The following is a 26,485-nucleotide window of genomic DNA, read 5'->3' as shown; positions in this document are numbered from 1 at the left end:
AAGATCTACCTGATCTCCTGCCCTGCTCTCTCCTGCTTCCCTTTTTCATGCAAGCAAGTGGGAGACTAGAATCCTTCTTTCATAAAGTGGGTCACTGAAACTAGAACTCATCTCCCCCAGAGCAAGTCCTAAAGTCTAGAAATCTAATTCTAATCTACGCCCAGCCACCACCACCTTCCTGTGTTGGAGTTGGTCATAAAGAAATTCACTGACCTACCTTATCCGATAGTAAGGTATAAAGTCCTCATTTCAGAGGGATCCTACCCCATTCCAAGGAGGAAACAATGCCACATAGAGAGGCAGAGAAGAACCTAAATAGGCAAGTCTGGCAGGTTCTCCGCCACCCCATCTCCAACATCGTCTTACTATTACCATAATAGTTTTCCCTGGGTCTTTGGGGCTTCATTTCATAGGGCTCCCATGTCACATAAAACTTTGATAACATAAATTTGTCTTGCTGGTCCCTTACTACCTTGTTTCTGGTATAAGAGTGTGGGGTGTGGCCCTTAAAATGAGTGAGAAAAAGTATTATATCTTTCCACACCTACCACTAGGAATCTGGGTTGTTGATTTTTATGTGCACAGTGATTGGCTTCATCACACCATATATCTCTTTTCAGGTAAAGCATATCACACTGGATGGTGGCTCAACACTTACCTAGCACCTGCTTGTACTTAAAGAACTGGAAGGAATTCATGAAGCATACAAATGAGCAGAATTACAGAGATCAACTTACCAGCCAGCATATGCGTACATTCCATAATAAAAAGCCAGGGGCAATCCCATAACACTGGCATCTCTCCCTGAAAAGGCATCTTTAAAGTGCTGTGTTTGACCTGCAATTAGAATTGAGACATTTTAAAACTTGTCAAAGAATCGGTTATTATTTTTGTGCTTTAACTATAAACACAAGGGAAAGGGAACAATAGGAAATGAACATTTAACTCTAGATTTACTCTTCTCATTGCCAAGTTTATCTGTTAATACTGTATCCATTCTAGGAGTCTCAAAACCATTGATCACCATGAATGCAATTTCACATTTTGCTTTTAATAAGGTTATAACCAAGAAGAAAATGCATTAAAAACCATTCGAAGATGCCTCTACTATGACAATGAAAAAAAGGCTACAGGAGTTTCTGTAAACTGTAAATGTGGGGATGGTGATGGAATTCTTCAAAATGAAGAGAAGGGTCTGCGTTCTGGAGTAGCGGGTAAAGCCACAGCCTGTGATGGGCATCATCAACCCGTACAAGCACTTGTTCATGTCCCAGCTGCTCTGTTTTCTGATCCAGCTGCCTGGTAATAGCCTGGGATGATGGCTCAAGTGTTTGGGCCCCTGCCACCCAATTGTGAGACTTAGAAGAAGCTCCTGACTCCACAGCCTCAGCCATTGTGGTTATCTGGGGAGTGAACCGGTGGATAGAAGATCTCTCTCCCTCTCTTTCTGTCTTTCTTTCTGTCTCTGTAACTCTTTAAAATAAATAAATAAATAAATAAATCTTGAAAAAAAACTGAAGATAATGCATTGCTTATGCTTTTTTTAAGATTTTTTTTATTTATTTGAGGCAGAGTTACAGACAGCAAGAGAAAGTCAGAGAGAAAGGTCTTCCATCTGCTGGTTCACTCCCCAAATAGCCACAACGGCCAGATATGGGCCAGTTCAAAGCCAGGAGCCAAGAGCTTCTTCCAGGTCTCCCACATAAGCACTTGGGCCATTCTCCACTCCTTTCCCAGGACATAAGCAGAGAGGTGGATTAGAACAAAAGCAACTGGAACATGAACAGTTGCCCATATGGGATGTTGGTGCCACAGGCAGAGGCTTATCCTACTATGTCACAATGTGGCCTCTGCTTATGTTCTTAAAAATGTATATATGAAACACATGACTTCTTCCTTCCTAATTTGTATCCCTTTGATTTCTTTTTCTTGCCTGATGGCTCTGGCTAAAACTTCCAGTACTATATTGAATAGCAGTGGTGAGAGTGGGCATCCCTGTCTGGTACTACATCTCAGTGGGAATGCTTCCAACTTTTCCCCCATTCAATATGATGCTGGCTGTGGGTTTATCATAAATTGCCTTGATTGTGTTGAGGAATGTCCCTTCTATACCCAATTTGCTTCGAGTTTTTATCATGAAAGGGTGTTGTATTTTATCAAAAGCTTTCTCTGCATCTATTGAGATAATCATGTTTTTTCTTCTGCAGTTGTTAATGCAGTGTATCACATTGATTGATTTGTGAATGTTGAACCATCCATGCATACCAGGGATAAATCCCACTTGGTCTGGGTGGATGATCTTTCTGAAGTGTTGTTGCATTCTATTGGCCAGAATTTTATTGAGGATTTTTGCATCTATGTTCATCAGGGATATTGGTCTGTAATTCTCTTGCTCTGCTGCTTCATTTTCAGGTTTAGGAATTAAGGTGATGCTGGCTTCATAGAAAGAATTTGGGAGGATTCCCTCTCTTTCAATTGCTTTGAATAGCTTGAGAAGAATTGGAGTTAGTTCTTTTGTAAATGTCTGGTAGAATTCAGCAGTGAATCCATCCAGTCCTGGGCTTTTCTTTGTTGGGAGGGAATTTTATTACTGATTCAATTTCTGACTTGGTCATGTATTTGTTTAGGTTTTCTATGTCTTCATGGTTCAATTTAGGTAGGTTGTATATGACTAAGAATCTATCCATTTCTGCTAGATTTCCCAGTTCATTGGCATACAACTCTTTGTAGTAATTTCCGATGAGTCTTTATTTTTGTGGTGTCTATTGTTATATTCCCTTCTTCATTTCTAATTTTATTGATTTGGATCTTCTCTCTCCTTTTTTGTGTTAGCTGGGCCAATGGTGTGTCGATTTTCTTATCTTTTCAGAAAACCAGCTCTTAGTTTTGCTGATCTTTTGTAATTTTTTTTGGATTCAATTTTGTTGATTTCTTCACTATCGTTATTTCTCTTCTACTACTTTTGGGTTTGGTTTGCTGTTGTTTTTCTAGATCCTTGAGATGCATTGATAGCGCATTTATTTGGCCCTCAACTGTTGCCTCCAAGAATGTGAGTTAACAGGAAGATGGAATTGCAAGTGGAGCTGGGACTCAGGCCCAGGCATTCTGATATGAGCCCTCAAACCACCATGCCAAATACCCTAAGAAAATCGTAATTTTATAGTAACAGAGCAAAGATACCCATTTAAATACTCTTGAAGATGTTAAAACTTACTTTAAATGTATTAACATTCTTAGACAATTTCTGAATGAGATCTTTGGAGAACCCTGCTCACATTAAGCATTGATAATATGAATACTAATTATCATTTTATTATAATTACCAAACAAATTCAAGAGATGTGTCATGACCTCTGATCTCAAGGAATCTACATAACAATAACACTTGGGCAACCAAATCCTGCCCCACACACATGATAAATGATTTGTAAAACTAACTAGTCTATGCTGCCACCAATGTCACAAATTAAACAAAAATGAAAGAAAGTAATAAAGAAAAAGAAAGAAAGAGAGAGAGAGAAAGAAAGAAAGAAAGAAAGAGAGAAAGGAAAGAAGAAAAGAAAAGAAAAAAAGAAAGGAAAAGAAAGGCAAGGCAAGGAAAGGAAAGGAGGAAGAAAGGAAGGGAAAGAAAATATGTTTTCAATAAATAATATATCAATTTCAGAAATTTAAACTAGTACTAAAGAAAGGCCAGTGAATCAAGAGTTTCTATACTGTTTAAATTCTAAGAAATTCTTTACAGAAGACAAAAAAGTGAGCCTGGAAAAGAAAGCACCACACAGATTATTTTGCCTGCATTCCTAATGAATAGGATAGAATAGGAGCTGGCCAGCTTGATGGAGGCCAAGATGAATTAGAATAGCAAGCTCTTCACTCCCCTTCAGGGAGAGCTACAGTGTTCAGACCCATTGTACTTACTTGAGCCAGTTGAGGTGGCTGGATTTAATGAAAGTATTTAGCCAGTAGGACCCTAAGATCTCCCTCAAGGCTTATTAAATGGATACCAGCAGCTCCCTTTCCCAAACTACAGAGGGACTGATCTTGCATTGTTTGTTAGTGTTTAATGCCAACCGTGATTATTGTGCTGATCTCTGACATTTCCTTTTACTGTGCGTAATTCTTCTCATGCAACGTCATTAAGTTTCTCTATAAATTCCCTTTTGTGGACCAGACATTATCAATGTAAACACTAAATACTTAACATGCCCAAGTTATATGTCATCCCTTTACAATTTCTTCTCACTTTCCTATATCCAACTATATTGCCTATTGCCAATTAAATATCTCATGTGGACCTCATTCTCTGCCAACAGTTTCCACTGAATCCATGCAATTACAGGTCTGCCTCCCTAAAACAACTAAAACTCATCACCTTTCAACTCCTTTTCTCATTAAACAGTATACTCTGTAAGTCAGATAATACCAGAAAATGTCATATTCCAATAAAAAAACAAATGTTACATTAAACTAATAATAAAACCTCCCATTTTTACTATCTTATTTGCTTATAATTATCTTATTTTACAACTATTTTATTATATGTGGTGCTTAAGAATGCTAGTGTCATATCTCACTCCCCTTCTCAGGAAACCACTCTCTAGATAAAAGCAATAATAACCAGACAGTAAAAGAATGATTGGTGGGGCGTAGCAGATAAAGCCGCCACCTGCAGTGCTGGCATCCCATATGGGCTCAGGTTCCAGTCTGGCTGCTCCACTTCCAATCCAGCTCTCTGCTATGGCCTGGGAATTCAGTAAAAGATGACCCAAGTCCTTGGGCCCCTGCACCCACATGGGAGACCTGGAAGAAGCTCCTGGCTCCTGGCTTCGGATCTGCACAGTTCTGGCCATTGCAATCAATTGGGGAGTGAACCAGCAGATGAAAGACCTCTCTCTCTCTCTCCCTCTCTCTCCCCCTCCTCCTCTCCCTCTCCCTCTCCTTCTCTGTGTAATTTTGACTTTCAAAAATAATAAATAAATCTTTAAAAAAAAGATTGGTCATCTTCCTTTACTTTCCTGGTATTATCTCTTCTTTATTACTATAATCAAGAAATTTTAAAGTAGAAATAAAAGGACATACTTATCTGTAGCTAAAACCAAATGGTAGGTTTATTTTTTCCAGTGTAGGTTTTCACTCCAAGACTTACTACTAGAGAAATCATTGATGCCTTATTTTTTGCTTGGCCCACTCTTAATCATTTTGCTGCCATTCAACCATAAATATCAACTCACCCCCAATGTGGCAGCTTTTCATATCAATTAGATGACAGTAGAGTTTAACTTTCACAGGCAGAGACTAATTAAGGATTCTGCTAGTACAAGCAAAAGTTAATGTTAGAAGAGACCAAAAGCAGATACGTATTTTAAAAAGCATTTACTTTTCAGTTCATACCTTTAATTAACTGCATAACTCCGGGGACTATAATTATCAGAATTGCTGTGAGCTTGCAAAAGGTTAGAAAAATCTGGATCCGGGCACTCCAGCTGACACTCATGCTATTTAGGACCATCACTGCAGCTGCAAACAAACAGAAGAAGTTACAAAAGGCAAATCCTCATTGACATGAGGACATCTTGGGTCCTTGTCACCCAAGGGTAATCTACAAGCCAAAAGTATTACCATTGCCTACAAGAGTTTTAGAAATCTGAATCTCAGGCCCTGCTCCAGACCTAATGAATGAAAATCTCACTTCAACAAGGCCTCCATATGATTTTGAAAAGCTTGGATAAAACTTCTAAGCAGTAAGAATTACTCTCTTGTTCTTCGCATACATTGCTAGAATGAGTATATATTGTAGGACTCTGCTGGTCAAAAATATCTTCTAGCTAAATCCTGAAGCCAAGCCAGTGTGCATTCTGATGACTATGTTTGACACATTAACTTGATATAGCACCTCCATAATGGGACACCTGCAGTATGGACCACTCTAAAGGAAGGATATGAAAAGTAGTTGAGAGGGATCTTACTTTCCACCTCCAGGGCTAACCTTACCCAGCACTCTTTTTTTCGTTTTCTTCTCTGCTTTCTAATGAGTACATCAAGCATGACTTTTAATCTACCCTAGAAGTGTAGACTTAATTAGTCGGTCTACAGTTTTCCCAAGCAGCAGTTAGTATTCACCCTTCCTGCCTGTGCACCATGAAAACCCTGGGAAGGAATAAGGCTATTCATTTCTGTATTGCTAGTTTCTAACTCAGAACTAGGTAGACAATTGACACATTTTATTGAATTAATGAACGAACTGGATCCTCAGAAAAACAGGCACAAAAGAGAATAGTGATGCTCTAAGATTTTTCCTTTCTTCCTGCTGGGATGAGTGAGGTTATTCTAGACAGTAAATATCAACTTTATTCTCTTCCCAAAACCTCATGCTTAATGGTAACAACAACAATAACAACAAAATGCTGCCACATTTATGACAATTGCAGGTATTATCTATAACCTTTATTTTTTATAAAGTGTCATTTTCTCCAAATATTAAAACTGTGTGAAACTATGTCTCAGAGGATGAACACAAACACAGAATTTTTATAATTCAATTGTAAGTTTTCCTTACGTACAGCAATAAGATTTATCTTCACAGTTTCCATTGCATAATATAATCACTAGCTCATTTTGGAATTTGTATCTCAGTACAGAGGTGGGCATTCTGTATAGGGGTAAAGATGCCCCTTGCAATGCCTGCACAACATATCAGAGTGCCTGGGTTCAAGTCCCAGCACCACCCCTTATTTCAACTTCCTGCCGATTCATACCCTTGGGGACAGCGGGTAATGACTCAAGTAGTTGGGTCCCTGACTCCATGTGAGAGACCCAGACAGTATTCCAGGTCCTTGGCTTCAGCCTGACCCAGTTCCAGATGTTGAGGGCATTTAGAGAGTGAACCAGCAGATGGGAGATTTCTCTCTCTCCCTATCAAGTAGATAAAATAAACGAATAATAAAATTTCAAAATTAAAAAATAGCCAAATGTTATCAACACATCATATAAAATGGGAAAAATTTTTTAAAGAACCTAGATCCCCACATGGAGATTAGTTAGGATGTATACTTTTTTATTTATTTATTTATTTATTTTTTGACAGGAGAGTGGACAGTGAGAGAGACAGACAGAGAGAAAGGTCTTCCTTTTCTATTGCTTCTATTAATGATTCATATGCAAATATTTAAAATCATGATGCAGTTAAGTAATTACTACATGAAAGGGTGTTCATCATATATTATTAATATAGTAAGTTATGCAGAGATGAATGGATAGATCTATTGATCAACCTATCTACTGACAGACTCAAAGAGAGAAAGGAAAAGATCTGAAAGACTATTTACCAAATCATTAACAGCAAGTGTTTATGGATGACAGAACATCAAATTTTCCACTTCTAGTATTATTTTTCTGCACTATTTAAATATATTTTATGATGACTATATAACATGTTGATGATATTGTTGGCAGTACTGAATTTCTTCCTCTTTCATTCATTTTAGTCTTTCATAAATGAATTGAAGATCTGTATAGCATCAGAACTATAGAAAAATGTGTTACGTGTACTGCATACTTGAAATGTGCTTAGATTTCTTACACACAGAAAATGAAGGAAGCTAACTAAGCAAGACAATAGATACATTAACTAACTTGGTTGCAGTCATCATTTCACAAAGTGTATGTACAACAAATCATTACTTTGTATACTTCAAAATAACACGATTTTATTTATCAAACATGCTTCAATATAGCTGAGAAGTTTTTAAATAAATGAAGCAGTAGAGCAAATTTAACTTCTGAAATAAATTCCAAGATGAGAAAAACTTAAGAATCAGAAGATGCCACACACAGTCAAATGGAGGATTATTAATGAAAAAATATTTTGAAGAAGTAACAGTGGAAATGCTTAAAAGGTTAGAATACTGAATAACCTACAGAAGAGGCTAACGGAGGATATTTTATCTATGTTCAAAGCTGAAAACATGAAAGGATAAGCCCATTGTCATCAACAAAATGTGTTACTTTATTAAGAATGAAAAATAAAACAAAATTATTTACCTCTCCCCAACCTAAAGCACTTTTATGTTGAAAATAATTTAGTGCAACTCAGCTGCCCTCTTCACCATCCAGTGATTTCTTTTCTATGTGAAACATTGTGATAAATGAGTCACCATGAGAAAATTATTTTTTAAATTAAGGAGTTTCAACTTTGGCAAGAAAGTGAAAAAACTGGTCTCATGTTCCCACCAGGAAGAAAAGAGCACTGTTTTGCTTCAGATAGACCTTTTAAAATCCAAACTAATTTCTATTTTTGAAAGTACTGACAATAGAAAAGAACTATTATACAGAGTGGAAGGAAGAAAAAGAAAGGAAAGAGGGAAAAAAGAGAAAACAGTGAGGTGGGGAGGCAGAAGGCAGAAAAGGAGGAAAGGAGGGGAAGAAACAGGAGGAAGGAAAAGAAGACGGAGGGAGGGAGAGAGATCTTATTGGAGCAGACAACCATCTATGAATTTAAAAAGAGGGAACAGGGTTCCTACTTTCAGGAAATATATAAATATATGATGCCTACTGAAACAGAAAAAAAAGTGAGTATTGGGCCCTCCTTTTTGCAAATTTTTCTTAGACAAAGGGAGGACAAAACCAAACAAATATTACAGACTGATAATCTCACCTTGCTTTCCTCTCAGAAAACTGAAACAAAATTCTGGATCTGACTGGTTTTTCTCAAAGGTTTCTCAAAACCCTGCTTTATCTGGGCATCCAGACCTCGCACTCATTATTTGTTACACCAAATTCCAGCTGAGACGGACTTGTGTGACCCTGCAGGTACAGCTTAACAAGCAAAGAGGCAGCCAGCACTGAGGCACAGCAGCGGTTCTCAAGGGGCTGTAACCGCTGTTTCATCATGTGTCTTTACAGTGATATTTAAGACTATGCATGTTGCTTACCCAACAATATTGAAAAGGGATTTGGGACTCACTAAATGCAAGAGTTTTCTGAGCTTCTGAAACAAACATCTGTTTTTTTTATATATACTATCTACTCACATGGTAATAATGAAGGCAATCTGAGACAGTGCTCTGATCCTGGCTTTACTTCCTTTGAGTAACAATTACTAATTTCACACATGAGTAAATAATTACATCAGTTTGGGGTTTTTTTTTCTTTTGCTTGCCTTAAATTTTATCAAAATGAAAATACAGGGATAGGTAGTTTTTATTTTCTTGGTTGTGATACGGTTTCCTAAGGACTGAAATGTAGCAATGAAAGCTGCATGTATAAATCCTGGACATAAGAAATACATACTGGTAGGAAGCTGTATTTGCAGAGGATGTTTAGGGAAATGTTAAAGATTGACACTGTGATTTGTGTACTAGCAAATATTTCTTGCACACTCTCCATAATTTGGGACTGCCTTTGGTTTTGGAGAATGAGATTACAGAGTTTGGATGCATAAATTTTTCTTCCAGGTTCAAGTTCTTTTGGGCTTCTAACTATTGCATGCTAAGCTGATAAAAATAAATGGATATTATCCCCGCATGCTACATGGTGAGATGATGTGGGTTCCACCATTTTTTGTAATAGCTGCCTGAGTTCTCTTTGTGTCTGCTAGCATTCATTTCGAGGATGCATTTACTTCAGAGATGATATGTAGCAATAAATGCTTTTCAAAAGCAGACAGCAGATCGGTAACTAATCTCTCCCTGTTGGGAATAAAATGTAAAGAAATGTAAACTATTATTAATGGCCAATATAGTACAAAGACCTTACATGGACAATGTTGTTTAATCCTCCTATCAGGTTACTAATACTGGCTTTAGTTTTCAGATTAGCAGCTGATAATCAGCACATTATTTACCTTGTCTATGTTCATATAAGTAGGAAGTGTGAAGATAGGACTGGAGCCAGATGGTCCAAATTTGGAGCCCACACTTTCACCATTAGTTCACAGGTAAACAATGAGGAACTGGCTCAAATACATATGATCTCATTAGCACTAGTTTTTTTCTAGCTTGGGATGACTCTTCCTCCCTGCAAAGATTCAGATTTATCTTAGGCAGGATTTCTCTCTAAGAATTGTTTGTCTTGGTAATTTAGTTTTGGTAGAAGAGGAGAGGGCATAGCAGACTTCAGAAGTTTTAACCTGAGCCATTCCATGTGCTATACTGAAATGCTAACACAGAACTAGCCCTAGAAGTTCTTTCCTGTAGTTTAATGGTGATGGGAAAATGCAGTTTTGAAAACAAAAATATGGCAGGACATTTGTAGAATCAGCTAATTGTTTTCACAATGCACACACAAATGGTATTTTGTTTGCTCCTCCCAATCACTCTCACAAGGTCTGAGAGGTAGTATGGAGCTCTTACCTCAACATGTAAAATAAGCTAGCAAGGAAATTGAGACTGAGTTTATTAGGGGTGGATCTGGACCTAGATCTCACATCTTAAGGCACGTATGTTTAAAAGAACTCTGCCATTCACATGTGTATTTATACAGAGTGTAGTTTTAGGAGACAAGGACAACAGTATTCTAAATATTGAACATCCACTAATGTTTATTGAAACCACAACAGCCATGAGAACTCCCGTCTTTTATAGAAGGTAAAGAGACAAATGTCAGTTTGGGCTACAGAAAGCAGCCAAGTAAGAAAGTATGATTTTCCAATTAAAACTCCATGTGCCTGACTTGTTTACCAGAACAGGATTTTGAATAAGCAAAAAAATTTTCTTCTTTATTAATCTGAGAGAAATGAAGTAGAATTTTTTTTTAAATTGAGGCAAATAAGCATTCAGTTAACCCCCACCCTTACCCTATTATCATTTCTCAAATACTTGAATAATGTTTCATAAAAGTCAAAACTTTTTTTCTCCAGTGAACTAGAGCTTTCTAAGTGCAACAGACTGTTTCCTTCCCCCAAAGAACACAGGGAAGCAATTCATGCAATTAAACTCTATTTTCTACATCTCAGGAACCTTCCGCCCATAACAGGCAGAAAATCACCTCTCCTCACTTTGAAGAAGGAAGGATGTGAGAGATTTGCCCCCAGGTAAATTTCTCCTTCTCTATCTGCAACTCCACCTCCTGTTGCTCCATTAAAGCTAAATTCTGTTAGAGACAGTTTGACTTTCCCAATTAGGCCACCAATTTACATTACCTCCCACTGAGTTATAAGGATATTCAGTTTTCTCAATGCTTCTACCCTGGAAACACATTTCCTTCTCAGAATCTCAAGCTTGCAAAAGGAGCATCAAAACTTATAAATTAATCCTATAGAACAGTGGCAAACAGGAGATGTTTAGGTTCACCCAAGACATACTCAGGCTCTTTGTTAACTATTCCACTCCAATCTCTGCTACATACATTTTGTGAACCGCAACTTACTTATCCTTTCCTGTAACTACTTTAAAGTTTTGGTTTGAAGAGTTTCCACTGAATACTCTAAATACAAATTTTTCTCTTTAAGAAGTTTTATAGAATTTGGACAAATAAGAAGAGTCATCTATATGGACAAAAATAGAAATATATTATTATCTATCCAATTCCAAACACAAAGTGGACAAAACTTGTGGATTTTTAAAAGATTACATAAGACCTATTTAAAGTCTTCTGATTATAGCATTATTTTTTAGGATTTATTTATTTGAAAGGCAGAGTGACAGAGAGTGGTTGAGAAAATTGAATTGCAAATGACTGCAATGACAGGGGTTGGGCCAGGCAGAATCCCGGAGTCCAGAGTTCTATCTGAGTCTCCCACATGGCAGGGTCTCAAGTGCTTGGGCCAGCCTCCACTGCCCTGCCGTGTTCATCATCAGGGAGCTGGATTCGAAGTGGTGCAGACTGAAATCGACACTCTGATATGGGATGCAGGTGTCCCATGCAGTGACAGCCTGCCAAGCCAAAATGCTCACTGCTGTTGCACTTTTGGATTAATAACCTCTATTGTTAACTTGCATAGCTCTCAAAAATACTACCTCTAGCCTTTTTTTTTTCTAAATATGATCATTTCAATAAGGTTCTACATCAGTCATTCAAGAGAAAAGAATATGGTGATATAAAAATGTTAGTCCAAACTCAATGCAACAACAGATTTTTTTCTTTTTTTATTTATTTGATAGATAGAGTTAGATAGTGAGAGAGAGAGAGAGAGAGAGAGAGAAAGGTCTTCCTTCCATTGGTTCACCCCCCAGTGACCGCCACAGCCGGTGCTGTGCTGATCCAAAGCCAGGAGCCAGGTGCTTCTTCCTGGTCTTCCATGCGGATGCAGGAGCCCAAGCACTTGGGCCATCCTCCACTGCCCTCCCGGGCCACAGTAGAGAGCTGGACTGGACTGGAAGAGGAGCAACCGGGACTAGAACCCGGTGCCCATATGGGATGCCAGCACCGCAGGTGGAGGATTAACCAAGTTAGCCACGGCGCCAGCCCTGCAACAACAGGTTTCTTAAGAATTTCCTATGGGTAAGGCATTCTATTAAAGGCCTTCAAATTTCTGAGTTAATTTATTTTTCTACTGCCATTCAAGATAAGCAATCTTTCCAGAAGTATTTTAGTAATAAGTAAAACTGAGGCTTAAAGAAATTTAGTAATTAGCTCAGGATCACATAATTAAGAAACTGTTACACTAAATTTCAATCTCAGGTTTTTTACCTCCAGATCCTGAGCTATAATATAAACCACTATGCCAAAATGGTTCATCCCATAAAAACTCATCATGTTAAATAGGAACAGCATATTCAAGGTAACTGTTTCATTTTACCACCAATTTTCTGATGCTTGAGTCCAATCCTCAAAGTTTGGGTTTTTTGTTTTTTTGGGTTGTTTTGTTTTGTTTTGTTTTGTTTTGTTTTGTTTTTGTCAGGCAGAGTTAGACAGTGAGAGAGAGAGAAAAGTCTTCCTTCCGCAGGCTCACCCCCCAAAATGGCTGATATGGCAGGCGCGCTGTGCCGATCCAAAGCCAGGAGCCAGGTGTTTCTTCCTGGTCTCCCATGCAGGTGCAGAAGCCCAAGCACTTGGGCCATCCTCCACTGCCTTCCCAGGCCACAGCAGAGAGCTGGACTGGAACAGGAGCAACCGGGACTAGAACCCAATGCCCATATAGGATGCTAGCGCCCCAGGCAGAGGATTAACCAAGTGAGCCATGGCACCGGCCCTGTTTTTTTTTTTTTTTTTTAAGATTGATTTATTTATTTGAAAAGCAGAATTACAGAGAAACAGAGGCAGAGAGAGAGAGAGAGAAAGAAAAAGAGAGAGAGATCTTCCATACACTGGTTCACTCCCTAAATGACCCAAATGGCCAGAACTGGGCCAATCCAAAGCCCAGAGCCTGGAGCTTCTTCCAGGTCTCCCACGTGGATGCAGGGGCCCAAGCATTTGGGCCATCCTCCACTGCTTTCCTAGACCATTAGCAGAGAGCTGGATCAGCAGTGGAGGAGCCAGGACTGGAACCGGCGCCCATATGGGATGCCAGCACTGCAGGCGGCTCCTTTACCTGCTATGTCACAGCACCAGCCCCAATCCTCCAAGTTTAAAACATAAATAAATTATAGACTATTCTGCTAGAGAAAAGCTTTTTATATCTCTTCTAATAAGATCAGTCAGTGAACAAATATTTTTTGAGCACAAACAACATGCCAGGAAGTGTGAAGGGACTGGAAATAAAACAGTGAATAAATAGTCCTTAGTCTCATGGAACTTCAAGTTCTATCATTACATTAAATAGCTATCATTAATACTGTGTTAAAAACTTGCAGGTATTACTGAAAGCATTTTTTATATATTGTCTCATTGAACATCATTTAGTCCTCCCAACACTGTATAACACTAGCACGGTTGCCGGATAAGAATGCTGAGGTGCAGAGGGAAAGTTCAGTGATTTGCCTCCGTGTGTCACGTGTGTACTGTGTGTCAGGAGCAAGATGAATCAAATACACCATTGCCTCGCCAAACTCAGAAATCTCCATTTACAGTATTCTTTGGCTTTTCAGAGATTTCACTGAAGAACAATTATACTCACATATTTGGTGGTTAAAATGGGAAATTCAAGATGAACCTAATTAAGCCTGGAACTATATTTAGGGCCCGGCGCTGTGGCTCAGCGGGTTAACGCCCTGGCCTGAAGCGCTGACAACCCATATGGGCACCAGTTCTAGTCACAGCTGATCCTCTTCTGATCCAGCTCTCTGCTGTGCCCTGGGAAAGCAGTGGAGGATGGCCCAAGTCCTTGGGCCCCTGAACCCATGTGGGAGACCTGGAAGAGGCTCCTGGCTCCTGGCTTTGGATCAGCATTGCTCCGGCTGTTGCAGCCAATTGGGGAGTGAACCAATGGATGGAAGACCTCTTCCCCCCACCCCCGCCTCTCCTTTCTGTGTAACTCTTTCAAATAATAAATAAATCTTTTTAAAAATAAGAACTATATTTACTTGGCACTCTATAATTTCTGTGTAATTTCTAATGATTGCCTAGAAAGTAACCACTCAGCTTGCTGTTGTCAAAAGTGCGTATTTTTCTTCATTGTTCTGTTGAAACACCTAAGTTGTACATGGCAAAAATTCTTTCATGAGTACACAATTCATTTATTTCTGACTACCTTCCCATTTCTGAGCAGTTAAAACTTAATCAAAAGTGTTCATACTGACTTTTTTAAAAACAGTGATTCAATGAACATTGCAAATTATGCTGTCCTTTCCCATCATGCTCAAGGGTTTGTTATTTGGAATCTTAGGGAAAGTTAGAGACATATTTGACCTTTATGTCACTCACATCACTTAGTGCATGTTCCTTTTTTTCACTTCCTAATAGCCAATACCATTGATAAAGAAATGAACAAGTTTCTAATTTTGAGACCATAAAGAAACCTCCTAGTTGAAAAATGCTACTAATAATCAAATCTTCAAAGAAAAATCTAATCATGAGCATCAATAGAGAGCTAAAACTGTAACACTGAGGGTGAGAGCTGTTAATAGAATAAAACTTATGAACACAAGATACACACCCAATGCATTAACATAGCTCCACAACAAGTGTGAGTTATATTTCAAAATATCCCTGAGGTAGGATAATCTCCAATTGAAAAAAAAATCATAAAATAATTGGACTTTCACTTTTAAAGTAGTTTTTTATACACAATCCACTTAATGTTTTACTTACAAGTTTTCTTGTTTTAAAATATTAGTCATCATATCTATTGCCTGAATGCAAACCAGGCATGAAATGTAACATCAGAGAGTTGTATTCTTTTCCTTAGTTTCCAACACAAATTTGGAACTATAACCAAAAAGAATACAAAGTGGAAAGTAGTACAACCATGCAAAAAGTCTAAAGAAACTTTATCTTCAATCACTTGCTTTTTTTTTTTTGATATTTTTATCTATAATACTCACTTATACCCACAGCTGTAACCAGCTTGATCGCAAGTTCAGGAATTTCACATTGAATAAAAAATGGTTCCAGAATGTAGCGTCCAAATGCCAGGGATATCACAGCAGTCGCTGCAGGGCTAAAAAAAGTGTATATATATATATTTATATTTAGGTGAACTACAGGAAAATATAAACAATATTTTCATTTAATTTTTTCTACTTTGAGGCATTATTATTTATCATATGGAAAACATTAAACATAAAATCTGCAATTTTCAGAGCTTCATATTTGTTTATGCTGTCATAGACATTCCAAATGAAATATTGCCTATAATATTAGTGGCTAATTTTTAACTTCACATTTTCTTGGAAGCAAGGGTAGATACAATCAACTTTGCCTCTACTCTCCCAAATTTGACATTTTTCCACTTAAAAATCTGATTTATTACAGAAGATGCTGACAAAGCTGGGCCTTATTAAAAGTAATCTTGTTTCTCAAATCAATAATTAAGCTCCAGCCACAGTATGCATTTATTAACATGACAGATCTACTGAGCTAGGGCATGGTCAAGAAAATGAACACAAAACTTGATCCAAAAAATGAGTTTTGATAAGTGTCCTTTGAAAATACATGACTAAATACTTGACATAGTTTTATTCTTATTTTTCCTGTATAGACAGAAACTCAAAGCCAAGTGATTATTCTTAACTCCATAAAAATATTTTGATGCAAAGTATAATTTAAAACTAATAGTACTCTTGTAATTTTAGATAAATAAGTTCATGTACGTACCAACATAAGGAATACAATGTTCTAATGTAATTCTTCAAATATTTCTATGAGAATATCACATATTCTTATTTTAAATATATGTACATATGAATGCATATTCTTTATATACATGAGCAGGTCCATGTTATCATCTCAGTATTTATGACAAATTTCCCTTTTAGCTTTTCGTCTTTCTTATGTTATCTAACACCCATGCCTGGTCCCTGTATTATCAGAAATCCAACCACCATTATGTGTTTCTAATCTTGGCTTGCTGGTACTAGCCAGCATCATTCATTTCTTGATTTTCTTTTTTCCTCTTCTCTTCTCTCCAAACAAGACTATTTTTCCTGTTTTCCATCATTTTCATTCATAAAATATAAGCTGATTATGCCATCTTGGCACTTTCAAACGTACTCAGAATGTATAAAAGTCCTTTATACTGCATTCAAGCCTCTATCTGGTCTAAGTACTCCTTACCTCTTTAATCAGCTGCCTCCCACATAGAGGAGCTGCACCTTTTCTTCCCAAAGCCTTTTCAACTCATTGGCTATTTTTAATATCGCAGATATTGGTTCAATTTCCCTTCACCTGGGGAAGCATCTCCAGTTCTCTGGTAGGTCAGAGCTGCTGGAGTACACTCCCACTGCACCTTGTCCTCCCTTCCACAGTGTTCATCACAGCAATTTTATATACACTGACATGATTTCTTGATTGATCACTATTTCTCCCAACTAACCCCGAACTCCAGGGGTACAAGACTGTGTCCTTCCTAATCATGGTTTTACCCCCATTGGTTAGTACAGAGTCTGTCATACAACAGAAACTGAATATATATTGAATATACAGTGAATAAGTGAATTGAATGACCCTCTTCCTTACTGCGCTCTGATGGATGATTTGTCTTTCTTTGAAATCTGCTTTACAGATTATTTCAGGAAAAACTGAGTCAATCTGAAAATATAATTTTACTGGGAAGTATTGCGCTGTCACGGGTGTTGGAAACAGAAGAGAAATGCTGAAGTACTTCAACATCTTGTACTCCTTAAGCTATTTGTTATCTGCCTATTTGAAGGACCAAATCAGCAGCACAAGTCCATCATGACAAAAGGGTAAATAAACACATTTTTAAAGTTTTTAAAATATATCTAGGTAATACCTTCTGTGAACACACACACAAACCCAACACTGCACCATGAGGCAGTTGTCTTAGAATTAAGGCAACATCTGATCATCAGTTACTTGAGAGCAGGAATTGTGGCTCATTCCAATTTAGATATCTCTGTCTTGTCATTCATATTCAGTGGCACTTTATGAAATGAATAAATTAGTGAATGAGCACCATATCCATGCTACTGCAAATGGAATGATCATGCTAATAATAATAATAATACCAAGCAATTAGACAAATTTATGTAACTAATAGATGGAAGGAGATAAATTCAATACATCAGGCTCCAAAATGCAAGAGCCTGCTACCTGATGGGATGGCAATATACATAAGTAGTTCACCCATCTGAAAATTGAACGTGTTGTATTTAATATATAACATTGAAATTTCACTTATCCAAAAATAATTTAATATCCAGGTCTAATACTTTTTTGTTACACTTTGTTAAACCTGGTCTTACATATTTGAAATGCTTGCAATTTTAACAAAGAAACAGAATTCAGACACCTAACATATTAAGTAAGGATACAAGGTATGCGGCCAAAGTCAAATGAGAAGCAGAGATTATGTTTTTCAGAAATAAAGAGATAAAAGAAATTCTATAAACTAGAACAAGCATGAAATTAACTCTGGAAAAGACAGGATTAAAGTTGACCTTTGGGGAATATGTAAGAAATAATTCAAAACAAGTAGAAGTACATCCCAGGATGATGGATATTAGAAAAAGAACAAAATTCTCCTTTATCATTATTTCAATATAATAAGTTTTAAATAATGCAGAATTGTTCAAAATTAGAAGAGTCTTAACAATGAGTTGTATACTACTCTGAAGTTCTTTGATATATAAAAAAGGAGACATCTAACACCATAAAATTCATGATGAGTATTAATGGATAAACTTAATAGTTCTGCATTTGCCACTTACCATAAATAACAGAATATAAGCTCATTAGAGTGTGCAGCTTTATAAAAGGAGTATTCAAAAGTTTCATGGAAAATATGCATTATGTTTTAATTCCATTTTTCCATGAACCTTGTGAATCTCCTTGGAGGTCTGATAAGTTTACCTATACCACTAGTTCTCCACTTATTTCTACTGAATTCTGTCACTTTGGATGGATGTAGTTAGCCTTTGGGCCATGTAACCCAGTACACTGCTCATATGATGTCATAAGTTCCCCCACAAAGTTGAAAGCAATTTGCTATTCAGCGTGACTTAGCACTATTTGTTGCCAAGACAATCAGGAAGAGGAACACATTCTTAAAACAATAACAAAAAAGATTTTCGCAACTGCAGCTCATTGATTTGCTTAAGGTGAGGAAGTGAGTCATTTATGGGATGTAAACTTAATGTTTTGTAAAGTGCAGGTCTTGGTGACACACCAAGTTGTTATTAGGCATAGAAATTTCTTAGTCACGAAATTGAATAGCTAAATGACCAAATGATATACCCTGTAATTCAAACAAAATCTCCAAGTCAGCATGCTGAACTTTGTCAGTCAGTCAAAAGGTACGATTTATCAAGGTGAACTTTGATGCTACATATCCTTGCAAGTAAGCATCTTTCCTAGAAATGTCACGGAAAATAATTCAAGATTAATAAAAAGCATTACCTTAAAAGTGTGGCATTTTTAGTGAACTGTTGCCAGTGACAAATATGTTTTAAAATGTTAATTCAGAAAGGTATTTATCACAGACTTTATATCCTAAAGTTTACATGTTTACAACACAGTCACAAGAGATGCATATTTCTAACTAGTAAAAATAACCAAGGTGACTCAGAAGAATGACATACACATAGGTTTCTTTTTTCTTAATATTTTTCTATGTTCTTACCGTATTATGAGCAGTTCAACCCAGACTCGTACAAAAGCTAGCAATGGACCAAAGACTTCCAGAATATAAGTGTAATGGCCACCAGATTTCTTTATACTTGTTCCCAGTTCAGCATAGGACAAGGCTCCTGTGAAATATTTATAATAAAAAGGTACAAATTTAATATATTATCAAGCCACCCAGCAGAAGAATCACTCAAGCAATGTTTATGTTGCCTGAGTTGTAACTATTTCCTTGGGGTGAATGGCGTCCTTATTTCAAGACAAATAACCGCCATGTACTTGCTGAAACCTACCAAGTTCCTCTTCCAAATTCCTCTCTTGGAGCTCTAGTTCACTGTATTTGAACAATATAATTTTACTTAAAATGGTAAGGACAAACTTCTAAAATAGTACCATAGGTTTCAGAATTTTGAGTTGAGCAAGGGAAAACTAGAAGGTGGATACCCATCATAGTGACTTGTTTCGTGAAGAACAGAACTTCATACCAAAATAAATAATTGTCCCAACCTGACCTTATTATATTGAGAATCCTTTAACAAATGATACTTCCATAGCAAGTGAAAATAAGTAAATTTTTGGCTGCTCTCCAGGAAAATATGGATCCTATGACCTGCGAGACTCCATTTCATTTGTAGGATATATATTCTGTGATTGAAATGAATTTTGATTCCATTTTTTGTTGCTAGAAAAGGTTATTTGGATGTTTGTGAAGTATATATTCTGGGTGGTTGAAAGAACATACTTTTAAAATTAAAAAGGGATGTTACAGTTTATATTTAAGAACACTAGGTAAAATTACTTATAAACAGAAATGTTAACATTTAGGAATGCAAGTCACATGGAATTGGGCATGAAATATAACCTCTCAGAACCTCAGTTTCATCTCCTATGAGATGGACCTCAATTTTCACTTCACAGGGGAGTTGTATGCATATATGTGACAGCAGGAGATACAGCTATATCTATATATCTATTAACTTGAGCAATTATGAGAAAATGAAAAATAATATTATTTGAAAAGTTTTATCTATACTGCTAAACACTCAAATGTAACATACAACTTTTGCCCAAGTTTCATCAGAAACAAAAGATGGAAAAATGCTACTAATCAGTTATGCTTTTGGTACAGCTATTCAACAAAAGTAAATTTTGAAGATGCAGTGAAATCTTAGTAGCACTTTATCCCTGAACATAGCACTATGCAAGAATCACCTGGAAATAATTTTTAAGTAGCAAACAAATGTTCTCTCTCTTACTCTTTCCCTTCTTCTCTCTCTTTGCCTCTGCCCTTCAAATAACTAAATAAATCTTAAAAGGGGGGGTGGGGTGGCCAGTGCTGTGGCATAGCAGGTAAAGCCAATGCCTGTAGTGGCCTCATCCCATATGGGCATGGTTCAAGTCCCAGCTGCTCCACTTCTGATCCAGCTCTCTTCTATGGTCTGGAAAAATAGTGGAAGATGGCCTGAGTCTTTTGGGTGGTCTGGGGAATGAATCAGTGGATGGAAGATTTCTCTTTTTCTCTAACTCTGCCTTTCAAATAAATAAATAAGTAGATAAATAAATCTTTAAAAAGAAAAAGAAAACAAATGAGGGGCAGACACTGTTGTATAGCAGGTAAGGCCACAGCCTGTATTAGCGGCATCCCATATGGGTGCCGGTTCAAGTCCTGACTGCTCCACTTCCAATCCAGCTCCTTGCTAATGATCTTGGAAAGCAGCAGAAGTCTGCCCAAGTCCTTGGGCTCCTGCACTCATGCAGAAGATGGGGAAGAATCTCTTGTCTCCTGGCTTTGGATAGGCCCAGCTCTGGCCATTGTGGCCATTTGGAGAATGAGCCAGCAGATAGAAGATCTGTCTCTCTCTGTCTCTGCCTCTCTGTAACTCTACCTTCCAAATAAATAAATAAATTTTAAAAAGAAAAACAGGTTGTCTTTAAAAAATAAATAAAGAAAAGAAAACAAATAAAAGACAGACTGTAAGACCACACTACACGCCTACTCTCCAATAGAGTTAAGCTCCCATAGGAGGGACCAAGAATCTCTCATACAAAATGTTATTGGAAAAACTCTTAAGTACCTCAGAATTTATTGTCACAAAATCAATGCCTACACCTATGTATGCTTTGCTGTAACTCCAGGATGGTTGCTCTAGATTTGAATTGAGTTCTAGGGGAATAGGATTTTCATTTAAAGATTTCAAGCTCTATAATCACTTTGCATAGATGAAAAACAAAGTTGAAAACAGGATGTAAAAATCTATCTATTGACCCTGGCTTTTAAAAAGTGCAAAGCAAAAGCTTGCACTTAGCCTAGTAGTTATGATGCCAACACCTCATATCAGAGTATCTGGTTTAATTTCCAACCCCAGCTCTAACTCTAGCTTCCTGGTAAAGCAGACCCTAGAAAGCAATGGTGATAGCTCAAGTAATTGAGCTTGTGCCAGCCAAGTGGGAGACTTGGGTCGCATTCCTGGTTACAGGCTTCAGTGTTGGCCCAGACCTGGTCATTCCAGGCATCTGGGCATTTAGGGACTGAACCAGTGGTTAGGATCAGTTTCTCTCTCTCTCTCTCTCTTCCTCCTCCCACTCCCCCTCCAAATAATTTTTTTTTTATTTGTAAACCAAATACAGACACTCCTCCACTTATGATGGGGTTATCTCCTGATAAATCCAGTGTAAGTTGAAAATGACATATATGAACTTTGCATTTAATGCCCCTAACACGCTGAACATGACAGCTTAGCCTAGTTCATCTTAAATATGCTCAGAATACTCACAATAGCCTACAGTTGGGCAAAGTCATCTAACACAAAATCTGTTTTATAATAAAGTATTGAACAGTGTGGATGATTTATTGGATAAGTTATTATTATTATTATACACCACTGTGAAATCATAAATCAAACGATCTTGAGTTAGGGACTGTTTGTACACAGATTCTTTACTTTTAGTCCCAGAAAAAAATGTTTTCCTTACATTTGCTTTGCTTCCTGTTAGGGAGGTGCTCCTGTCAAAAGGCTCCTAGTACTTTAAGTGACAAAGTCAATGCAAATACAGAGAAGTAGATTAATACAAGAGCACACTCCCTCCCTGCAATTAGTAATCAAAAAATACCAACTCACATGTGACTTTGGCTTGTTTTCTCTGAGTTACTGCTCTAAATGACATACTAATGCATTACCATGTTGTCATAGTGCCAAGTCAACATCACTTTTACCAGTTGAATACTCAGAGTAGTCTAGTTTGTTACATCTCAATAAGTTTTTGTATGTGCAAGAATGGAATCACATTATGAAAAATGCATATACATAAGTATGCAAAGTCCAGGAAACTGGCTGTGGTTTTTCTGATCAAATATTGATTTATTCTGAACAGCCCAAGTACTGCAAGAAGATTCAAGGCTGAGGGTGCACAGAGTCTTTATGAAGATAAACAATTAGGTTTCTCTTTATTTATAACTGTATATGAAGAACTATTTTAATATTAATCACAGCCAAGGGTTCTGTCAGTTTGCCATAATCAGACTACTTCAAGGTATTCTATAAGGATGGAGAGTAACACTTGGAAAACAATGACACACAATATTACTGAATATTTTATAAAACACAAACTCTTCACATAAATAATGCTACAAACTCTTTCTGAAAACCTAAAAATATTTTTGACACTGACTTTGTTTTAACAGATTTTACTTAAAATACTTTCCTCCTAAAAATATAAGCCTGCCGATGACTGCCCAAAGCAATGGATTAAAATATCACAAGATTCAAATAGAAAGACTGAATGTATGGGTACCTATTGGACTAAGAGTTAGTACTTGGTCCTAGAATTAGGAAAAGATCAATAACTTCAAAGCGTAGTAACTTTCAAAATCAAAACAATCTATTTCAGAGATGAGCAAATAATCTTAGGCATTCACTGCATAGCATAAATCAAGTTAATTTTTGATAACTGCAGTTTTTGTAACATTTCCAACTAACTCAGGTAACTTTCTAGCAATCTGCCAATGATATGAAGCATCATTTATTACTTCTGTATCATTAACTCATAAATCAATAGGAGAGACATGAATCTTGAAAAAAAAATCATACTTCTTTGACCACTTCTCTTTAAATTAACTCGGTGAACAGGTAGACAAATTACTTGATTTCCTGGAAACTAAGTGAAACACAGACGAAGAGAACAGACCCAGCCAGGCACAACAAGCTAACAGCCAAGGAAGTTTTAAAACTTGCATTGCAGAAGGTGAGAAGTGTTAAGGAGAGATAAAGGTTGAAAAATATTTGAAGTATGTTCAGGACATTGCCACATTCCCACGGATGAGAGAGACTGAGTTAAGGGTCTGCATGCATCTTTCCATGTCACTGACTTTTGAAAGAATATCAGGAATTGACAAGCAGATGAACTTAGAAGGAAGAGACTGCTGCCCATTTGTTTTGCTAATCAGAAGTCAGTGAGACTCAAGCTGAATGCTCAGTTCTGGGTCTGAATAGGCCACTCCGGGTTTTGCCTCACAGGTGTCTCATTCAGTGTGCCAGCTGCCTGAATGCCCCCACCAGATGTAACTAAGCACAACAGCCAGGAGAGAAAGCATGCATGCATTTTCCTAGGTCATCAAAGTTTGCCTATGCGCACATCACCACGGGGAAAGTCAGAAAATAGTCTGTCTGAGTCAGGAAAAGACAGCATAGCCTGCAGGAAGCAATTTGGGGCAACTTAGGATCAGAACAACAGTGAGCATTCTGTTGCAGCATTTCACATACCTCAACAAAAATCAAATAATGAGGAACAGGCTTTGCCGTTCCTTCACTCCTCAAAGTTAGCAGATTGCAAACTTCCCAGCCACACCTCCCAGGAAAGAAGTCGTACTCACCGAACAGGGACAGGACTCCGCAGAGCGTCCAGACAACCAGAGACATGCCCACGGTGCCGGTGTTGCGCAGCACACCCTTGGGGGAGATGAAGATTCCTGCGCCGATGATGGTGCCAATGATAATGGAGATTCCCCTCAGTAAGGTGATTTTCTTCTTGAGCACCACTTTCTCCTGCCCAGGGGGCTCCTTGCCACCCATGGAAGGCAGCCTCCCGTTCACGTTTCCCTGCAGGTAACTCCTTTTGGAGATGGTGGACACAACAGGTTTTCTGACCATAGTAGTGATACCAGGGCAAAAAGACAACACAGGAAAAGAAAACCAAAACTTTCAACTTCAGTGTCTCTTGGTGTGACTGATCTCCTCCTCTTTGCGTTCAGATTGTCTCTCTCAACGCTATTACGAACACAGGTAGAAACTCAGAGGTGTATTTTATCCTTCCCAGCTATCTAATTACTACTCAGAAACACCTGTGTGTTCATGGTGCCCTCAGTTCTCCACCTCCTCGCACTACCACTGTTGCTGCAGCGGCTGCTGCCCTATCATTACAAACCAGCTCAGCTTCCTCGTGGGCTTGTATTTAAGCTCTTGCCTGTCACACCAACTTACTCCGGCTACATGATGATGCAAATTCTCCAGGTTTGCATCAGCCACATGAGAAGGCTCCAGCATTACTCAGCTTTTTTTTTTTTTTTTTTAACAGTAGCAGCATGTTGCTCAACTGACATAAGCCTTTCAGAGAACAAAGCACGCACTTAAAAGGCAGCTGCACCAATCCCAAAGTAGTAAATTCAGAACAGACCTTCAGAGAGATTGAAAGCAACTCCTAGTGAGGGGCAAAAGCTCTTCACGCCGAAACAAAATGAAAAATGAAACAGGAAATGATCTCTTCATTGTAAGGGAGTTTCTTTTTTTCCTAAACTCACAAGTAAAAATATTTAACAGGCAACTTTTTTGGTGACAGAATGCACTGCAGAGCTAGACTATTTGCAACAAGCATTTTTAGATTTCATATTTGTATCATACTTATTTTCACTTTTTCCCGTTTGAGATTCCTAGCAACACAGTTAAATCTAATATTTACAAAGCTAAAACGATCTTCACTCTTACTTGCTGCAACACACCTAACAACTATGAGTCTGACTCACATTAAAGATAAAATTATTTCTTATGACTCATGGTCAATCAGTATTTAAAATCACACTCAAATGAGTGTGGCAAATTTAAAAATCACAGTGACTCTGGAAAATAGATATACTAGGTGATTTCCTGGACTAAGTGGAAGAAATTTATTTCCTATTTGCACCTTATTCCATCAAATTATCAAAAAATTCTAATTTCAAATTTAAGCAATGATTGCAATGACATAGAATCAGATACATAGCAAAAACCTGAAAATGAACTCATAGAATAGTTGTAGAAAGGCAATTATACATTAGATTTATTCTGAATTACATGAACTATTATTATAAATGCTTTTACATTTCCAATGCATTACAAATGGAACCTGAGATTAAAATGCTTACTTTGAAAAAATCAAAAGGCACAACATTTTTAAGCCCTTCCAACTTTCTTGCCCAAGCATCTGAAAACCAAGTACAAAAGGAAAAGAACTCTAGATATCATTTTTGGCGATGGTTGTATGTGGTTGCAGGTTCAGTGAGAAGGGGATGGGAGCTCCCACTGTGGCATAGCGGGTAAGGCTGCCACCTGCAGTGCCAGCATCCCATATGGGTGCCAGTTCCAGTTCCGGCCGCTCCACTTCTGATCCAGCTCTCTGCTATGGCCTGGGAAAGCAGTAGAAGATGGCCCAAGTCCTTGGGCCCCTGCATCATTGTGGGAAACCTGGAAGAAGCTTCGGCTGTTGCAGCCATTTGCAGAGTGAACCAGAAGATAGAAGACCTCTCTCTCTTGGCCGCGCCATGGCTCACTAGACTAATCCTCCGACTGCGGCATAGGCATCCCAGGTTCTAGTCCCAGTCGGGGCACCGGTTCTGTCCCGGTTGCTCCTCTTCCAGTCCAGCTCTCTGCTGTGGCCCGGGAGTGCAGTGGAGGATGGCCCAAGTGCTTGGGCCCTGCACCCGCATGGGAGACCAGGAGAAGCACCTGGCCCCGGCCTTTGGATTAGCGCGGTGCGCCGGCCACAGCAGCCATTGCGGGGTGAACCAATGGAAAAAGGAAGACCTTTCTCTCTATCTCTCTCTCTCACTGTCTGCTCTGCCTATAAAAATAAATAAAATAAAATAAATAAAAAGAAGACCTCTCTCTCCCTCTCTGCCTTTCTCTCTGTGTTTAATTCAGACTTTCAAATAAATAAATAAATCTTTAAAAAAAAATGCCATGTTAGAATCACCCTGAAGCTACATTTACACACACCATTAAATATGCTCCTGAACACTAAATTCTGCTCCTGAAGCAGTAAACAAAAACCTGTGAGAGGTGGGCCTGGGCCAGGGTAGGTGTGGGTGGAAAGGGGGCCCAGGATGATACAAGAAAGA

The 26,485-nt window shown here is 38.0% G+C and overlaps 1 protein-coding gene across 1 annotated transcript in view; it reads right to left on the bottom strand.

The window, feature by feature from the left end:
- Positions 1 to 24,549, bottom strand: part of SLC7A11 (solute carrier family 7 member 11) — an 83,096-nt gene extending 58,547 nt beyond the window's left edge. Inside the window, exons 1-5 of the mRNA XM_008267436.4 lie at positions 23,990 to 24,549; positions 19,118 to 19,244; positions 15,360 to 15,475; positions 5,392 to 5,517; positions 738 to 837 (exon numbers count right to left, since the gene is read on the bottom strand). Of these exons, the coding sequence (XP_008265658.2) occupies positions 738 to 837; positions 5,392 to 5,517; positions 15,360 to 15,475; positions 19,118 to 19,244; positions 23,990 to 24,266 (746 nt within the window). The 5' untranslated portion in view covers positions 24,267 to 24,549. The remainder of the gene's footprint in view (positions 1 to 737; positions 838 to 5,391; positions 5,518 to 15,359; positions 15,476 to 19,117; positions 19,245 to 23,989) is intronic.
- Positions 24,550 to 26,485: the final 1,936 nt, after the last annotated feature.

Source organism: Oryctolagus cuniculus, chromosome 8 (assembly GCF_964237555.1).
Source record: "Oryctolagus cuniculus chromosome 8, mOryCun1.1, whole genome shotgun sequence".
In the NCBI taxonomy this organism is placed as follows: domain Eukaryota; kingdom Metazoa; phylum Chordata; class Mammalia; order Lagomorpha; family Leporidae; genus Oryctolagus; species Oryctolagus cuniculus.
Note: the sequence above shows the minus strand (reverse complement) of the source record. Positions and strands in the feature narration are given on the sequence as shown.